Raw genomic sequence first — 19,504 nt, forward strand, 5'->3', positions numbered from 1 at the left:
CTGACAGTGCACATGCACTTCATTGATTACATGCACTTAGAAAACTTGTTCTGTGTTAAAGTTGTCAAACAAGGTTTGAAAAAGAATAAAATGCCACTACTACACGACAGCTAATGTAGAAAATAGTTTTCTAATTATTTTGGCATGATGCGCTCTCCCCATACATTATACAAATGCTTCGAGATGCATCTGCTGCCTGGCCGTCTATCAAACCTGTAAAGAACAAAATGTCGCTGAATTTAGCCCTTTTTCCACATGCGACTGCCGGCCGGTGTGGCCGTTCGGTTCTTGGCGCTTCAGTCTGGAACCGCGTGACCGCTACGCTCGCAGGTTCGAATCCTGCCTCGGGCATGGATGTATGTGATGTCCTTAGGTTAGTTAGGTTTAAGTAGTTCTAAGTTCTAGGGGACTGATGACCACAGATGTTAAGTCCCATAGTGCTCAGAGCCATTTGAACCATTTTGAACAGGCGACTATTTTGGGTTGAGCAGTGAAGGAAATTATGTTCAAAACTCCATTAGATTGATAACTTCAGCAGACAGCAGAATGCGTTATAAAAAGTGTAGCAGTGAAGGTACACGACCTCACGACATCTTATTTACAATGCACAACGCTTTCCACCAGGCTAGCAGCTAACACATAGATACAGCACCTCCAGCAGTCAACAACAATTCCTCTAGAACTTCGGCTTTCCACAGTGCTATAAGATAATGCATTCAGCCAGATCTAGACTTCTGAGAGACAGACAGTTGCAGCTTTTCTTTGCACTGCACGACGTTTTCAACAAACAGATAGGGCAATAGGATAGCTCCAGTGGAAAGGAACACTTCCTATTTAAATTTCTGCTTCCTTCACTGTTAGAAGTTTCTGTGTAGGTGACAGTTATGTTATTTTATTTCGGTGATTACTAAATAGAGTCCAATGTATGCACCGGATAGCCAAGGCCGCTAGTTCATGGCGATTCGGTCAACCAAGTAAATGAACGTACTGAACAAGCAGCAAACTACTACAGGGAGCCTGTGTGTCAGAATTCTCATCGAGTGTGCCGCATCTGCGTTCTTCTTCTTCTGTAGTGGTCAATCCAAGGATTGGTTTGCAACAGCTACAATGGCAGCTTGTCTCCATTCTGTGCGTCTTTCAGCTTTTCTCTTTATTTCTTTATAGGTGTTACATCCCACATCTTTCACGATTTGATCCATGTACCTCAGTCGTGGTCTTCCTGTTGATCTTTTTCCCTCGATATATCTCTCTATGATTGTGTTCAGGAGTCCTTTATGTCTTAATAGATGGCCTGTAAATTGCATTCTTCTTTTAACAATCAAACTCCAGAAACTTCTCTTCTCACCTGCTCTTTCCAGAACCACTTCGTTTGTGACCTTGTCGATATATTTTATTTTGAGCATGCGTCTATAGCAGCACATTTCAAAAGAATTTAGCTTCTGGTCTTCCTCTGTCCCGAGAGTCCATGTTTCACACCCATAGCATGCCACACTCCACACATATGATTTCAAAAATCTTTTCCTGATTCCACGGCTGATGCTCTTAGATGTTAATATGTTTTTCTTCTTGTTAAAAGGAGCCTTTGCTTGAGCTATTCTACTTCTCACTTCTGCCTTGCTCCTTCCATCCCTGGTAATATTACTGCCCAGATAAGTAAATTTATCAACTTGTTCAAGCAGTTCATTGCCTACATGAACTTGGACTTTTACATGATCTTCTTTGTCGCATGCCATTACTTTTGTTTTTGCTTTATTAATTCTCATATTATATTCTTCACCCATAACTTTATCCATTCTATTCAGTAGGACTACAAGATCTTCTTCACTTTCAGCCAGGACAGCTATATCATCGGCATATCTTATCATATCTATTCGTTGGCCATGAATTACTACACCTGTCTGTGAATTTTCCCTTACTTTTTTCAGCGCCTCTTCAATGTATACGGGGATAGTGCGCAATCTTGTCGGACACCTTTCCGTATCTGCACCTCTTCTTGTTTTGTCCGTCCACGCATAACTGCCGTCTTGTTTTTGTACAGGTTCCATATCATTTTTCTATCTTTATGGTCTATTCCTACTTTTTGAGTACCTCAAACATCTTATCCCATTTAACATTATCAAAGGCTTTCTCTACCTCTACAAAAGCTATGTATGTTTTCAGGTTCTTATCTAGTCGTTTCTCTATTATAAGTTTTAGAGCAACTATTGCTTCTCTGGTTCCTCTATCTTTCCGGAATCCAAACTGGTCTTCGGAGGGTGTAGCTTCGACTTTTTGTTCTATGCGTTTTAGGATAATTGAGGTTAATATTTTAGAGGTCTGCGTAACTAGGCTGAGTGTCCTATAATTTTCACATCTTGTAGCATTTGCCTTCTTTGGAATGGGGATCATAATGTTTTTCTCAAAGTCTGTAGGAATTTTACCCTGCTCGTACATGTTGAAAACAAGATTATACAACTCCTGATTCAGTGTTGCTCCTCCAGATTTCAGAAGTTCGGCTGGGATATTATCTATACCAGGCGATTTGTTGTTTTTCAATTTTTTCAGATCTAGTTCAAACTCTTCCTTTAATATAGGTTCACCTATGTTGTGTGCATCTACTTCTGTTTCTTATTCCATGATGTTTTCAGACAGGTCTGGTCCGCTGTACAGTTTCCTATTTATTGTTTCCATCTTCTTGCAACTTCATCATCGTCATCCAACATATTGCTATTTTCATCCATCACAGCCCTACAATTGTTTCTTCTGTCTCCAAAGCAATGTCTCACACATTTATAAGCCATGTCGATATTTCCCTTGATCATGTTGTCCTCACCTGAAATACAGAGATCATCAAACTATTTTTCTCTTGCTTTTTTTGCCTCTCTGTTGATTCTGTTTTTCAGACTCTTGTATTTCTCTTGGTCTTCCTTCTTCACAGAATTTTTTAATTTCCTTCTTTCTTCCATCATATTTAGTAGGTCATTAGTGATCCATTCCTTCCTTTTCTCTGTCCTTTCTTTTCCTATTACTTCTTCTGCTGCTTCTAAAATACCAGTTATTATTTTTTCCCAGCTGCTTTGGATGTCATTGCAGCCCTATGTATTTGTTTTCTTGTCTGTTTCTAGTTGATAGTGCTTCAGTGTATTTTCGTTTTTCAGGTTTGTCAAATCCCATTTACATGTACTTCTTTTTTTAATGTTCTTAAATTTTAGTTCAGTCGTCATCATAACGAGTATGTGGTCACTTTCCACATCACAGCCTGGATATGATCTGCTGTCCTTAACTTGGTTTTTAAATCTTTGCTTCACTAATATGAAGTCAATTTGATATCTGTTAATGTCACCAGGCATTTTACAAGTATACATTCTTCTTGGATGATGATTAAAGAAGGTATTTGTAATGCAAAGTTTATATCTGTGGCAGAATTCTACAAGTTTATCCCCTCTTTCATTTCTTAATCCTAATCCAAAATTCCCTGCCATGCCCGCATCTCGTGGTCGTGCGGTAGCGTTCTCGCTTCCCACGCCCGGGTTCCCGGGTTCGATTCCCGGCGGGGTCAGGTATTTTCTCTGCCTCGTGATGGCTGGGTGTTGTGTGATGTCCTTAGGTTAGTTAGGTTTAAGTAGTTCTAAGTTCTAGGGGACTGATGACCATAGCTGTTAAGTCCCATAGTGCTCAGAGCCATTTGAACCAAGCCATTCCCTGCCACATCCTCTTCTTTACCTTCCCCAACAACGGCATTCATATCTCCCATGCTGACAAGGTTTTCAGCTCCTTTAATTCTGCCAATTACTTCTTCAAGGTGGTCATACATCATGTCGATTTCATCATCCTCGCCGGCCGCGGTGGTCTAGCGGTTCTGGCGCTGCAGTCCGGAACCGCGGGACTGCTACGGTCGCAGGTTCGAATCCTGCCTCAGGCATGGGTGTGTGTGATGTCCTTAGGTTAGTTAGGTTTAAGTAGTTCTAAGTTCTAGGGGACTTATGACCTAAGATGTTGAGTCCCATAGTGCTCAGAGCCATTTCATCATCCTCGTGCCTCGTAGTTGGCGTGTATACTTGGTTTAGTTTCCAATCGGACGTAAATTATCCTCTCACTATGTTGAACAAATCCTTTTACTCTTAACACCATCTCTTTACTGAGGATAATTCCCACTCCTGCAATCCCGGGATTGTCTTGTGCTGTTCCAGTGTGTATGATTCTGTAATTCCCTGACCAAAAGTCGCCTGCGTTTGGCCATCTCATTTCTGAGACTCCCAGTACATCAATATGCATTCGTTTCATTTCCATTTTCAAGTTTTCCAGTTTACCACATTTAAGGAGTGAGTTGACGATCCATGTTGCTATTCTTCTTACATTAATGCTTTTGGATTTTGGTATCTCTTTAGTTGTCCCCGCCCGGAGATCCGAATGGGGCACAATTTTACCTCCGGAGAATTTAAACAAAGAGCTTTCCATCATAAGCTGTTGATACTTGGGATACCCGCCCGGGTTTTTGACTACCAGTGAGACATGTAACTATTTGCGAGATAACTGTAAGTTCAAGGATGTTATTCCGAGCTGCTGGTGGAGAAAAACTCGGTAGATGACGTCTGTTTGTGTGTAGAAACGATATGTGTGGGGTTCGATTCCCCGTCAGTACCGAACGATTCGTCATATTATTTCTAGTTCAAAGATGCTCACATGTTGCTGCTGGTGTAACAAACCCACATTTAACGTTAGTTTTCTCTATAATATAAAAGCGATAGGTGCCGGGTTGAAGTCCTAGGAAGGAAAAAATTAATGTTTCCTCTCGTCATTTCAGTTAAAACATCTGGCTACTGCCGAGAAAATCCGATATGCCACAGTTGATTGTGCATCGGTAACGATCCGATTAGGTTCTGGGTTCGAATCCCTGTCCGACACAAAGCTTTTACCTCACGGCATTTCAAGTGTGTTACTTGTGAAAAAGTAATATATAACATCTTTCGTAGTTCGTTAACAGGGACAATAGGTGCTGGGTAGGAATTCGCGTCCGTGAAATATGTTTACGTTATGTAATTTAAAGTTGATATTTGCTAAGTGATACTGTCTAAAATCGAGGTAAATCACTCTGTGTATGCCTAGTCAGGAATGACTGTTAGTTTTCGTTAGTCACGGAATCTTAGTCTGCTTGACCTGGGTTTGAATCCATAAGCAGAACGAGACGGTTCGTCGTGTCATTTGAAGTTCATGCATATTCTTAACGAGCTGCTCGTGATTAACTTAAATTTTAACGCCATTTTGTGTTAAATAACAAGTACGGTATGTTACTTTGAAGAGGAAATCATGATTACGACGAAGTTACTACGTGCATTTCCTATCTGACGCAATAATGAGAGTGGTAACATTTCAGGTATGTCATTTATTGCAATAAATGTGAGCTTACAAGCCTTAAGGACAATCTTATCGGTGATAAGGTGTTCCCTGATATTTCTAGTATCGTGGTATTACATTACATCTTGAGTTACTGCGATACAGGGCAGTGTTTTCTAGTTGTGACTTGTTGGAACCATTTTCAATAGTCAAACGTCTGTACCAAGGAGCGATTAGATGACCTGCGCGACAGCTGCGGTAGGCTGGTTGCATGCGAATCAGGCGAAATGCAATTCAGGTCGTTCGGATACTTTTGAGCACGACTGTACGTAATCCGTCTAAGGTTCCACAAAAAACGTAATACGAAGTATTTAGTATCTGTAGAGCTACCGTTCAGACAATAAGGAATAAATCTGTGATACAATTTTATTATAATGAGAGACTGATATGCAGACATTAAGACAATGTATATCTACAACTGTGTCTCACTGAGTCGTATGGAATACATTAATTTCATTTGTATGCGCAAATTACATGCAGTTCTTGAACTTTGTTTAAGTTTACGATTACTTACTCAGAAATTGATGAATCTATGGATGTTTATAAATAATGACATAGTTATCTGAACATAGTTACAAGTTACAAAAGAGTTGAAATAATAGAAAATTTCGTAATCCATACTATTACCTAAACACAAGACATTGTTTAACGTTCTCAGCAAAAACCTCGGAAAATTCTTGACGGATTCAATTCAACTTTCTACACGATACTCATTAAACATCTGGAACACTTCGGCAGGCGTAGGACACATGTTATATACACAAAGATAAACTTCGGTCAGTGTTGTTACGAAAACTCCCGGAAAAACCGATTTATTTGAATTTTTATGTGATATTGTAGTAAACGTTATGATGGGTATGGATTACATATTTTTAATACAAAATGGGCAAACGTTATCAAAAATCTCATGGAACTCTTGACCCATTTAATTCGTACTTCTATGCAATACTATAACATACATTCATATGGTCTTAGACCAGCCATTATATTTTTTGAACAACAATATACAGAACTTTTCCTAAAGCGCTCTACTGTGCTCTGAAAAGGTTCGTTTTTGTTTTCTTTGACTCGGTCAGCCTTAACTACGGTATCAGGGTATTTAAGCAACTATAAAAGAATTTTCCCCCATATACATTCTTTCTCGTGTCACACAAACTTCAACAAAAATTGATACACAATGATGTGCTGTTTTCTTTCCTCCCCCGCAGTCGGTTTTAACAGAAAAGAGCAATGCTGTGTTTATGGCTTATCGGTTCATGATTGGAATACTACTACAGAATCTGAATCATCCGAAACTTTGTAATCCTACCCATTCGCAGATTAAATCTATTCGGAATACAGCCACTCATCACAGATCCAGCAGAGTGTTCTCTCTCATGCCCCTTATACAAATGATCCCGTCCGATGTAGCTATTCATTTTAAGCGACTTCAATTCCCAATCAAGTTTTCATTTGAAATTCCAATAAACAAGGCTCGAGGTCAGAGAGTGGGAAAAAGAGGAGGTGGACTGAGAGGTGGGGCGTGGGTGGGGGTGTGGGGAAGGAATCGACATAAAGAACGGGAAGGACAGAGAGGTGGGAGAAGAAGATTAGGACGTGTATCCATTTCCCATATGTATGTAGCAATTACAAAACATTGTCGGGTTCGTTAGTTCATAACGAAACTCAACGGTATTCTCTCATTGTTATCGGTATATGAGAAGTTCCAACATCCTGAAGTATGACACTAGATGGTAACAACTGAGCTCCGTGACCAAAGTTCAGTCAGCTGGCACTAGTCTCCACGAAACTAACTGGCAGAAATTAATATATTTTAATATTTATGTTGGGCTGATACAGTTTTCTGTGGGAAGACTGGTTTCGCGCAACTCTCCTAACTTACCTGTGCAAGTCCCCTCGTCGCTGCCTAACTGTTGCACCTACATCTATTAGATCCTGCTACTTACTGAAGTCAAGCCATGATCTGCTTCATCAATTTTTATGGTTCATATTTCCGCCGTTCAACAATTTAATTATTGCTTGATACCTCCTGATATGTCTGTCAACCAACCCCTCGTTGTACTCAAGTTGTGCCACGAAATTTCCCTAGGAACTGTTCTCTTCTTGCCTCGACTTTTTGTCGTCCACCTTTCACTTCTGCACAACGCTATATTCCAGAGAAATATTTACAAAAAGGACCTCCTAGCACTTAAAATTATATTCACTGTCCACAAATCTCTGTTCTTCCAAACCGTTTATATCGCCATTGCAAGTATGCATTTTACATGCACCGAACTTCGGATAGCTTCAGTTATTTTGATTTCTGATTACCAATCCTAATCTTCTGCGGCCTCTCATTCCCCGACCTAATTAGCTAACCTAATTAGCTCTCATTCCCTAACCTAGGGCACCCGATTCCATTCGACTATACCCAAGTAAGTTGCTTTACTTTTATTGATATTAATACTTAATCTATCCAAGATCATATCCATTTTCTTCAACATTTTTCATAATGCTTTTTCGTGTCTAGCAGATTTATAATTTCATCAGCAAACCTCCCCATTTTAATTTGTGCTCCCTGAACTTTGATTTCCCTTATAATTAACATCTTGTTATTGTTTCACAAATTGCTCAATGTACACATTGAGTAATGTTGGGAACGCTGGAACGCTGTTATACTTCCTTAACAACAACTAGTGCCTATCAAGTCCGTCGATTGTTATAACTGCAGTCTGGTTTCTGTACAAGTTATAAACAACCTTGAGCACTCTGTGTCTTATCCGTGCTACCTTCAAATTTTCAAGCAATGTATTCCAATCACCATGGGCGAAAGCTCTTACTTTAATCTACAAATTCTATGAAAGTACTTGTGGCTTTCTTTAACCTATATGGTAACTAAAACTGTAGATTCAGTGTTGCGTCGGATGTACTTTCATTTCTCTTGGAAACAGTCGGGTCTTTATTGAGTTCAGTGTTTAGAAAAATTTTCATCATTGTATAAGTAATTAGTGTCAGTATTTTGCAAAAAAACACTTATGAGACTGAAGATTGCGTAGTACTCATACGTGTCAGTACCTGCTATCATCAGAAAGAAATGGTTCAAATGGCCCTAAGCTCTATGGGACTTGACAACTTAAGTCATCAGTCCCTTAGACTTAGAACTACTTAACCCTAACTAACCTAAAAACATCACACACATCCATGCCCGAGGCAGGATTCGAACCTGAGACCGTAGCAGCAGCACGGCTCCGAACCAAAGCGCCTAGAGCCGATCGGCCACAGTTGCCGCCGTTGTCATCAGACTTGGAACTGTTACAATCTTATTGGATTCTGAGCGTATTTCTCCGGGCTGATAAGGTTCAAATCTGTTCGAGTAGTTTTGCCATATTCTCCTAAATATCTCAAAAACTTTGAGGGATTGCGGTTTATGCAGTTGCTTTTCCACACTTTTCTATCAGTGCTCTGTCAACTTATTCTCTAAGAATTACATCTGTCATCTCACTTTCCGGAATTTCCTCTTCCCATTTCCATCGCTCGTTTCTGAATAACAATTTCTGAAGGTAATAAAGCACATGCTCAAATTGGCGTCACATTCTAGATAACCCAATTTGGGACTACCTTTGCCCCACCAGCAGCTTGTCTGGGACTTAAGTGAAAAGTTCCTGCCTCTACACAGATTATTAAACGTACAAACCACTCAACCAAAAACCCAAAAAGTATTCTAAAATTATTTGCTTGTACTACAACAGAATTCGTAAACGGTGTTTGAGCATCCCATTCACTCCAGAAAGTCTGAATGGCTTAAGAGAAATTTCTTCGGAAACCTGAGTATTATATACGGAACGTAAGAATCCAGAGCAGTGACTACTGCTGAATTTCGCATGCCTGTTTCTTCTAGCCACAAATCCCTAAACTACGCGGATGTTTATCACCCAAAAGCCCCGAAATGTCTAAATATCATTTATGTACTACAAAAGTCACTCGCAAAAACTGAATGTGAGGAACTCAGCGAAATTACATCTTCAAAGAGTTCTAAAATACACTCATGGAAATTGAAATAAGAACACCATGAATTCATTGTCCCAGGAAGGGGAAACTTTATTGACACATTCCTGGGGTCAGATACATCACATGATCACACTGACAGAACCACAGGCACATAGACACAGGCAACAGAGCATGCACAATGTCGGCACTAGTACAGTGTATATCCACCTTTCGCAGCAATGCAGGCTGCTGTTCTGCCATGGAGACGATCGTAGAGATGTTGGATGTAGTCCTGTGGAACGGCTTGCCATGCCATTTCCACCTGGCGCATCAGTTGGACCAGCGTTCGTGCTGGACGTGCAGACCGCGTGAGACGACGCTTCATCCAGTCCCAAACATGCTCAATGGGGGACAGATCCGGAGATCTTGCTGGCCAGGGTAGTTGACTTACACCTTCTAGAGCACGTTGGGTGGCACGGGATACATGCGGACGTGCATTGTCCTGTTGGAACAGCAAGTTCCCTTGCCGGTCTAGGAATGGTAGAACGATGGGTTCGATGACGGTTTGGATGTACCGTGCACTATTCAGTGTCCCCTCGACGATCACCAGTGGTGTACGGCCAGTGTAGGAGATCGCTCCCCACACCATGATGCCGGGTGTTGGCCCTGTGTGCCTCGGTCGTATGCAGTCCTGATTGTGGCGCTCACCTGCACGGCGCCAAACACGCATACGACCATCATTGGCACCAAGGCAGAAGCGACTCTCATCGCTGAAGACGACACGTCTCCATTCGTCCCTCCATTCACGCCTGTCGCGACACCACTGGAGGCGGGCTGCACGATGTTGGGGCGTGAGCGGAAGACGGCCTAACGGTGTGCGGGACCGTAGCCCAGCTTCATGGAGACGGTTGCGAATGGTCCTCGCCGATACCCCAGGAGCAACAGTGTCCCTAATTTGCTGGGAAGTGGCGGTGCGGTCCCCTACGGCACTGCGTAGGATCCTACGGTCTTGGCGTGCATCCGTGCGTCGCTGCGGTCCGGTCGCAGGTCGACGGGCACGTGCACCTTCCGCCGACCACTGGCGACAACATCGATGTACTGTGGAGACCTCACGCCCCACGTGTTGAGCAATTCGGCGGTACGTCCACCCGGCCTCCCGCATGCCCACTATACGCCCTCGCTCAAAGTCCGTCAACTGCACATACGGTTCACGTCCACGCTGTCGCGGCATGCTACCAGTGTTAAAGACTGCGATGGAGCTCCGTATGCCACGGCAAACTGGCTGACACTGACGGCGGCGGTGCACAAATGCTGCGCAGCTAGCGCCATTCGACGGCCAACACTGCGGTTCCTGGTGTGTCCGCTGTGCCGTGCGTGTGATCATTTCTTGTACAGCCCTCTCGCAGTGTGCTGATCAAGTATGGTGGGTCTGACACACCGGTGTCAATGTGTTCTTTTTTCCATTTCCAGAAGTGTATTTTTGACTGTCTCCTCCCACCACCCCATCCCTCTCCACCATCGAGATAGTAATCTGAAAAATGTTTCAGTATAACCAACACCTGAGTTGGCAAACTCAGGGGTCCGCGGTAATGTCGTTCTTTTTTACATTAAATTCAAATAGATAAAAAAATTGAGATAAAAATATTTAGAGAAAAATGCTTAGAGATTACATTTGGACATATTTCACATTTTCAGTTTTTATCCCACTTGGAAAATGCAGCTATCGGAATAACTGGAAATTCAGTGGTGCAATATCGGGTGAGGCAATATCCGACATCCCAATTCAATAATTCTTTAACCAGGAATCATTCTCGCGCAGTGCGGTCTTGCATTATAGTGTTGCTGAATAACACCTTTTCTGTTAATAGTAGCCGGGCACTTTTCAATTAAAGACTGATTTACTTGATGTAACTGTTCACAGCAAATGTCTCCGTTCACAGCTGGTCTAGGTTTCAGCACCTCAAAATGAACGGCCACGTGAATACTCTACCAAACACACAAAAGCTCCTTTTTCGTGTGTTAAGCTGGCTTAGCTGTACTTCGTTGTGATCCATTCGGAGAAGCCAATGCATTTTGCCTTTTGGATTATCAGAGAGAGCCTATTTGTCATTTCCAGTGATCAAGCTATCAAAAAACGCTTCTGTATAGTGTCGCTAAAGCAGTAAGTTGCAAGTGGTGGATCGGTTAGCTGTGTTTGTCTTTGCCGATCTCCTGCAAATGTTCTGCTATGGTCGATCAAAGACTGTTGAGGGTGTCTGTCATTTCCTTGATTGTCTGATAGTGATTTGATTTAATTTCTGCCCTTAATATGTCACTTCATAAAATTCTTCGTGCCGAGCGGTTCTAGGCGCTTCAGTCCGGAACCGCGCTGCTGCTGCGGTCGCAGGTTCGAATCCTAGCTCAGGCATGGATGTGTGTGATGTCCTTAGATTAGTCCGGTATAAATAGTTCTAGGTTTAGGGGACTGACGACCTGAGATGTTAAGTCCCATAGTGCTCAGAGCCATTTGAACCATTTCCTTCTTTGAAAGTTCTTGGTCTTCCTGACTAACAAAAGTATGAAAGATCAGTATTACCGGATTTGAAAGTAGAAAACCATCTTTGGATTTTGTGAACGTGTAATACACTTGGATAAACATTACAAATGTTAATTGTAGCAACTGGAGCGTTACTACCCTTACGGATATGTACTAGAACGTCGTGAAAAGTAACGCCTCCGAAATTTTTACGTGAAAACTCTTAACATATTTAAATAAAACAAAATGTTGTTAATGTTTTACACCTTTTTTCTTCATGTCTACAAATTGTATAGACCTCTGCCGCTTGAATGATCTGAATCGTAGCGTGTAACATGGTAGTGTGTACCAAAACTATGTCGGTGAGTGAGAAACAGTGTGCTGTAATTGGGTTTCGAATTCGAAGAATTTATCCACACATGGAGCATCCTCTCCTTCAGCATGACCACACATGAGTGCTGCTGCATGTGCAGCAATATGACGCACTGGGTTCATCGTCATCGATCATCCTCGATACAGTCCGGACTCAGCACCATCCTATTTTCATCGGCTTCGAAATATTAAAGAATACTTTCGAAGACTACACTTTGTAATGATGAAGATGTGCAAGCAGGGGTGAGGTAGTGGCTTTGTCAACAAGGCCAAACTTTCTGCAGTGACGATGTCAACAAACTGGCTTCTAGTTGGGAGAAATGTCTCCTTCACCAGGGTAACTACGTTTGAAATAAATATGTAGACAAGGAGAACAAAGATGTAGACCGTTAATAACGTTTGTTCTATTCAGGAGCTTCAATGAGTTGGGAATAACAGACTACCATTTGTAAAATACAGATTTATTGAACCTTGACTGTCGTTTTGACAGTTTTAAAACTCTCTTCTTCAGAAGGTACTGTACATAGAATCTCATTATGTATATCCAGTAAGGAAGCCGTCGGCACTGTCTAGTACATGTACGTGTTATTCACATAATGATCATTTAAAATTTGAAAGTATTTGCTCTCTGCTGTAGAGCTTTGTCTTAAAGTAAAACACACTTGACCGTGGATCCAACGACGCGAAGTGTAAAGTGTGTGATATTTAAAAAATTTTAAGGCAACGTCCTACAGTAAAGAGTTACTACTTTTCAATAATGTGTTTTAAATGGCGATTAAGTGCATGACATATACATGTACTGGACAGAGTCAACTATTCCCACATTGGACGTAGATAATGTGATTCTGTGTAAAAAAACTTCCGAAGTAGACAATTTTCAAACTGTCGAACCCGCGTCAAGGTTTAATAAACATGTATATGGCTATTAGTAGGCTATAATTCCCAATCCACTGAAGAAAATTCGGGAGAAATGTTTTACATCGCACCCTCGTACTACTTCTGGTATCTGGCTGATCATTTCACGATAAATAGCCAAAAAATATTTGAGGTGTAATTATTTACAAATAAATAGATCTCCTAATCTTAAAATGTCTTTGTTAAGTGCACAATGAACAGATAAATGTCAAAAGAATGTTGACATTAGCAGAAACGACATGAATACATAAATGTCGCTGCCCCGGTACCAATCTCACCACGAACGAAAGACCTCGGCGTATAAGGTAATCTAGAATGATTGTGGAACAGCAACAGCAGCTGTGTAACTGGTGACTCAACCTTCTTCCCATAAGTATTCTGAAGGTGTCGATTTGCTGCTATGCTGCCTTAGCTCGCTCAGTCAGTGCCCAGTCAGGAATGAATTTGTAGAGGAGTACCCTTCAACCTGTACTCTGTACTTCACCGCTGACCTGTCACCGTGTGCTCACCTGACCCTGAGTGGAGGCGTCTCCTTGCCGCCCCTCGCATCGGCCTCCCGCCTCCGCCGCTCCAGAGGGTCCAGCTCCAGCCGCAGCCATCGCGCCGCCTTGGGCGCCCGGCGCATCGCCTCGGCCTCCGGCGCCGCGGCCAGGTGGGCTGGGCTCTCGGGGATCCACAGCAGGGCTACCAACTGCACCAGCGGCACGGCCACCGGCACCAGGGTCTGCGTCTCCAGCGACGCCCCCGCAGCGCCCAGCGTGTAGGCCAGCAGGATGCCCGCGTCGATCTGCAGGTTCTGCGCCACCCCCAGGCGGCCGCGGATGGCCACGTCACAGCTCTCCTCAGAGTACAGAGGTGCCACCACCGTGGCGACGCCCATAGCGACACCTAGCAGGACTCGTCCGCTCAGCAGAATCCACAGTTTCGTCGAGTACATACCGCTGTCTGCTAACGATCCCTGCAGGCAAATTAAAGCGACGTGACCACTTTGAATAAATATTTTGGGTGTAAAGTGAATTCATTGTTCGTTCATGTAGCTACGATAGTCAGGCGTTTCGATACTGCTACATCAACTATGTACTCTAACTACTGAAGTGTGTGGCAAAGGACACTTAGCACACTGTCATTTGCCTTTGTTTCTAACTTCGGTTGTGATTATCAGACATTGGAATACATATACACCAAAATAGGTAATACACATGCTTTGCTAACCACTGTAGCGCATAGCACCGGGTACTTGCCACTGTGCCACAGTCATTGTTCCTTAGTTTAGCCGTGATAACTAAGCATTTGAGTACACCTACTTCTACATTCATATTCTACCTACTCTGTTATCCTCCTGAAATGTGTATTAGAGGTGGCTTAGCGTCGTACCATATGTCTCTGTGTTTCATCGAGCTTTGATAATTAGGCATTTCGTTAGTTATACGTCTACATAAATACTCAACATTCTCCTATAACCACTGAAGTGAAAGACATAGGATACTTAGAATTGTACGATGCTAGCGCTTCTTTCAACTCCAATGGCGTATGGAGCCCCTATTGAATGAATGTTTAAATTCTTGGTGCGAGCTGAAGTTACTCTAATCTTCTATTCACGGGTTCTACGGGATCGAGACGAAAGGTGATGAAGTGCACCTCCAGATTTTACATTTATTACTAGTTCTTGAAAACCTGTAAGTGGGATTTTCGTGGGATAATCAGTGCCTATATGCCAGTTATGGTTTTTACGAATTTCCTTCCAACTATCGTGTGAGGAAAAAGAACAGGTGACTACTCGTTTCGCACTTTTTATACTCTCAGTATCCCCTTTGGATCTTATCTGATATGGTCCCACGCACAAAGCAATGTGCTTAGATGAGATGCACAAGTATTTTCTAAGCAACCACCTCTGTAAACTCACAGCTTTTTCCCAGAACCTTGCGAATGAAGCGAAGTCTCACACCTGATTTACCCACGACTCCTAAATATTGTTACAAATATGCATTTGTGTGAGTTGACTGATTCCATTTCTGACTCGTCGAAATGTCGGTCTTCGTATATTAATTTTCTGCAATTTGAAAAGCTGCAAAAATCTGCTACTTTCAAAACAATACCCAAATTGTTAAAAGAACAAAGCGATTTCCGTAACAAGGATTTTTCAAAGTATTTTTTTATCTTTTATGACGCTTATTTTTCATTTCTTGTGATATTCTTCCCTTTATCTACCGGCTTTGTCTTACCTAGTAGCAGCCTGACTTAGGAGTCCTTCTTATAGCGGTTAAGTGCCCACATGCGACCGTCGTAGCTAATTTGTCACTCGAGACTCAGGTCTGTAGGCAGGCGTCATTTAACCAGGTTCTAGGGTACAACTAACAACTAGTTAAGTAACTATTTACAAGGATTCGCTTTGTGGAGGATATATCTGAGAAGCAATTTTACCTTGTGGACATATTAATCTTATATTTATGATTTCATACATTGCTCGACAACTGCTAAGAAACCGAGGCTCTGTTGCACTCGAACAAACATAAGCAATCATGGACAACATGGACCACAGTACATAGGTAATAGAAGTGTAACGATATATTTATAACGAAGAATGGTACAAATTTCACCATATGAGAAAGAAGGATCAGAGGCAATAATAACGTCCAAGTTTCACACATGTCGGGACTACCAACATGAAGGACGATATAGGGCTCTCAGTAAGGAACTGACGAAATCATATAAAGAATTCGTGAACAGGCTTCGCTGTAGTTAACACGTCCGGCCCTCTACATTTCCCTTTACTATAATTGCTCAGGTGTCCCTTGGCAAGTGTTGGTTGTTCTGTAGCAACTGGTAGTTGTGTTTTTAGCAACTTTCAGTGCTTCCTTAGCAGTTCTCATACAGTTACCGACAATAAACTATTACGTAATATATAGCAGCCTTCATTTCGAACAATCAGAGCGTAGATTTGTTTAAATCGTTATTACCTCAACTGGTCTTGTACTTTGGGTGACCACATTAGTTATAGTGATGCAAATAGTTACGTAAGACATATTTAGTGGTATAATGGAGCATTTAACATTATTGAATCTGTAGAGGTATGAGGGATTGTAAAATAATTGCACAAGTCAAGGTATAAGTGCTGTGTTTTGTTCTCGTATTCAATTTTGCTTATGTTAAGGACTCAAATGAATAAGCTGTGAATTTCTTCCTTAACTTTAATGTGTGTTGACCAAGTGAGTTATAAGTTAGTGATAGTAGTATGGACGGCAGGAACCCCGCTGAAAGGATGGCATACTAAACGGGTAGCTGGCATCCAAGTAATTTGTTTTTTTGTCTTTGCTGTAGTTAATGGCTCATACAAATCTTTAAAAGTGAAGAGTTTTGGTAACTGAATGTAAGACAAAGTTTTATAAAACTATTTACCATGTTATGTTAATTAAGATAGATTGATTTTGTTGATTTTGTATTATGTTTCTGTAGGGGCAGCTTGCTACCGGAGACAATAGGGTATTATTTGTGATACGATGTAATTTTCAGTATTTGAACCAGAACGTATGCTTCTCATTTTCATTTATATGCTATGTGATAATTTTTTCCTATTATTCTTTTTCGCCTGTGGCTACAAAGAAGGTTTTTAGGGCGGGGATGTAAGGAATCCGTGATCCCACGAACATAGATGCTAGTATCCGACGCCCAGGTCGATAGCAGACAGGAGTCGATTGTCGAGTGCTGCAGTAGGTAGTGAGACTAGTGTCAAGTGCGTAGTAGCACTGGAGAGTGTCGAGTGAGCAGTAGTCTTGGAGAGACGGGCAAGAATGGTGGTCGAGTGAGTGGTAAACGGTAAAATTCACCGGAGTATGACGAGTGAGCACGTCCCCCTGATCGTCGTGGGGTTGACCCTCACTAATACCGATTCGCGAGTGATATGAAACAGAAAGTGACAAGTGCCGAATTACGTGTTTCGCGTTAACCGCGTCGGCCAGCAACAACCATGGATTGCAATAGGATTGTTGTGAATGTTAACCACCAGCATTGCGTGTGACGAAGTACTGAAAATCAACAACCAATAAAAAGATATAACTGTGATTAGACGTGTAAGGCGAAGGTAGCAACTGCCTCAGAATTGGTGTGTTAGTAGGAAATATACATCAGTTTGTACATCGTAACCTTTATGGTCCTTAATAATAGACAAACTTTCAATCATTCCACTATTCAGTCTTAGAACATCCGCACTCGGTTGAAATACCCCCGAAACCACAGCAGGAAAACCGACAGCCTTCATCCATTAAGCACACGGTCATATAACCATAGAAATTAACTGTTAGGCGGCTTCGGTAAATTACACAAAACCCAGTAAATGAATTTAAACGGGAGTGTTTCAAGCCGGAGAAGACGTTAAGGACGAGTGGGTGCAAATGGTCCGTAATGACGTTCATGTATTCCAGAGCTGCCAATGTGCTCTGGATTACTACCAGCGAAGTCCAGGTGAGTGTCCCACATACCACAGTACTGCTCTCACAGCCTCCGTGGAGATAGTGCAAATTTCGAACATCTCTTTGACCGGATTGCGTAAAAATCCTCACAGAATGACGTGTAGCCTTATTTCGAAGCTATATTAATTACATGCTTCTTTTCAAATGGAATGGTATAGATTTCTGCTGCTGATGTTGTAGTTGTGAGAGACACAATTTTAAAAACGTTTCACCCAAAAAATCCAGTTAGTTTCTTCAGATTAATTAGAATGTTTGGAATATAGGATTTTTCCTGCTTTGGCCACGGCACCTGATGCTAGTCTATGCAGAAGTTGGTTTTATGGTACAGCACCCGTAGCCTCAGGCTGACGGGACACCTGATTTCATGTGCTTCGACCGGGAGATCAATGGAAGGAGAAGGACATAGCATCTAAGGATTATTCAGCGGTTCACTATTGCAATAGTTGTGGTCCTGTTTCTGCCACAACTTTGATAGAAAAGTACTCGTCAAAAATTGAATGGATTTGCAAAACAGCTAATTGAGGTGCACCAACTGTTAAATAATAACTTCTTCTCAAGAACATAATATCAAGATACGTAATTACATTGCTAACTTAATCAGCAACTACTGCTATAATTAAATCACATGTGATAAGGACTTCTCTGAAATTCCATTGATGTCGTCAGTCCATCGTCTTCTGAGGTACACTGAAAAAGGCGCTCATGCAAGAATTTCTTGTCAGACTGAACTGATTTCTTCGATATCACCGCTATAGTTGCACTCTACCAAACTACGGTTCGATATTTCTGTTACAGTACATAAATAACATAGTAAATGATAACATTACCGGTAATCTTGACAGCGTTGGTAGGGTGTGTGAGAGAGAAACGGGGAGCCGATGACTTTTCTTTGGTTTTTTGTTTGTTTAACACGTAATCAGAACGGCATATCGTTCAGTGTTAGCCCATTGCGTATTTTATAAACTTATAAATTTTATTTTATAAGTAACAAATTTATTTGATCATGTAAGTTCTGATTTTTTATGTAACAAAAGCAGATACTTTTAATGCAAGGACATTTTGCATATACTAACTTGAGAAAAATCTATAGAATTATTGTTGCTATTTTGTACTCATTGGTACTTTCTTCATCATTACGAACGGCAAAAGTTTCGTGTTATTATTGATAAGTTTAATAGTTGTTTATGAATAACAGAAACATGTTCCACGTATGACGAATTATTCAAGCGTTGTTTAACACTTTTTTTGGAGGAACTTGCGTTGTCTAGCGCTGTATGATAAATTTAAAATTTGTATTGATTTTTTAATTCTTATTTTTACTACGACATCGTCACGTTTCAAGATAGAAATCAATAATTGTCTAATAACATCTGAATTAAATATTGCCATTCTCAAATATTTCTGTAAATAAAGTTTATTTTTAAGTAACAGACAGGAGAATAACTATGTACAACAAAAATGTTCTGTGGTTATACGATCATATATATATATATATATCCGTGCTTAGTTTCTAGACAGTTCAGCACTTACAGTGTAGGGGAACCACGTAAGACACTGGTCGCGTACGCAAACAATGAGATCGAAATGAAATAACGCCCAAGAGATGTGCAACACACCTAGCGTACAGGTAACGCTCAAACGGTCCACACTCCACTGCGTCTCATGTTCAAACTTCGTAAGCCAGACCACATTTTCAGTGACACAAGAATGTAAATTCCTTACAATCAGCTTTCCATGATTTGTGAAGGGAGCTTCATTGGTTAGTAAGATTCTTTTGATGAAAGAATTTCATGCAATCTTCTGCAATTCCTCATGTTAGTCTGCTCCTGAAGCGACACATGATACAGACAGAAGCTGTCTGCACGCAAAATGGGAATAGCGCTTGTCTGACCCATTG

General features: G+C 41.4%; 1 protein-coding gene across 1 annotated transcript in view; it reads right to left on the bottom strand.

The window, feature by feature from the left end:
- Window positions 1-19,504, bottom strand: part of LOC126198819 (facilitated trehalose transporter Tret1-2 homolog) — a 56,807-nt gene that overhangs the window by 30,021 nt on the left and 7,282 nt on the right. Inside the window, exon 2 of the mRNA XM_049935390.1 lies at window positions 13,651-14,099. Coding sequence (XP_049791347.1) covers window positions 13,651-14,078 — 428 coding nt within the window. The 5' untranslated portion in view covers window positions 14,079-14,099. The remainder of the gene's footprint in view (window positions 1-13,650; window positions 14,100-19,504) is intronic.

This window comes from Schistocerca nitens, chromosome 8 (genome assembly GCF_023898315.1).
Source record: "Schistocerca nitens isolate TAMUIC-IGC-003100 chromosome 8, iqSchNite1.1, whole genome shotgun sequence".
Lineage (NCBI taxonomy): Eukaryota > Metazoa > Arthropoda > Insecta > Orthoptera > Acrididae > Schistocerca > Schistocerca nitens.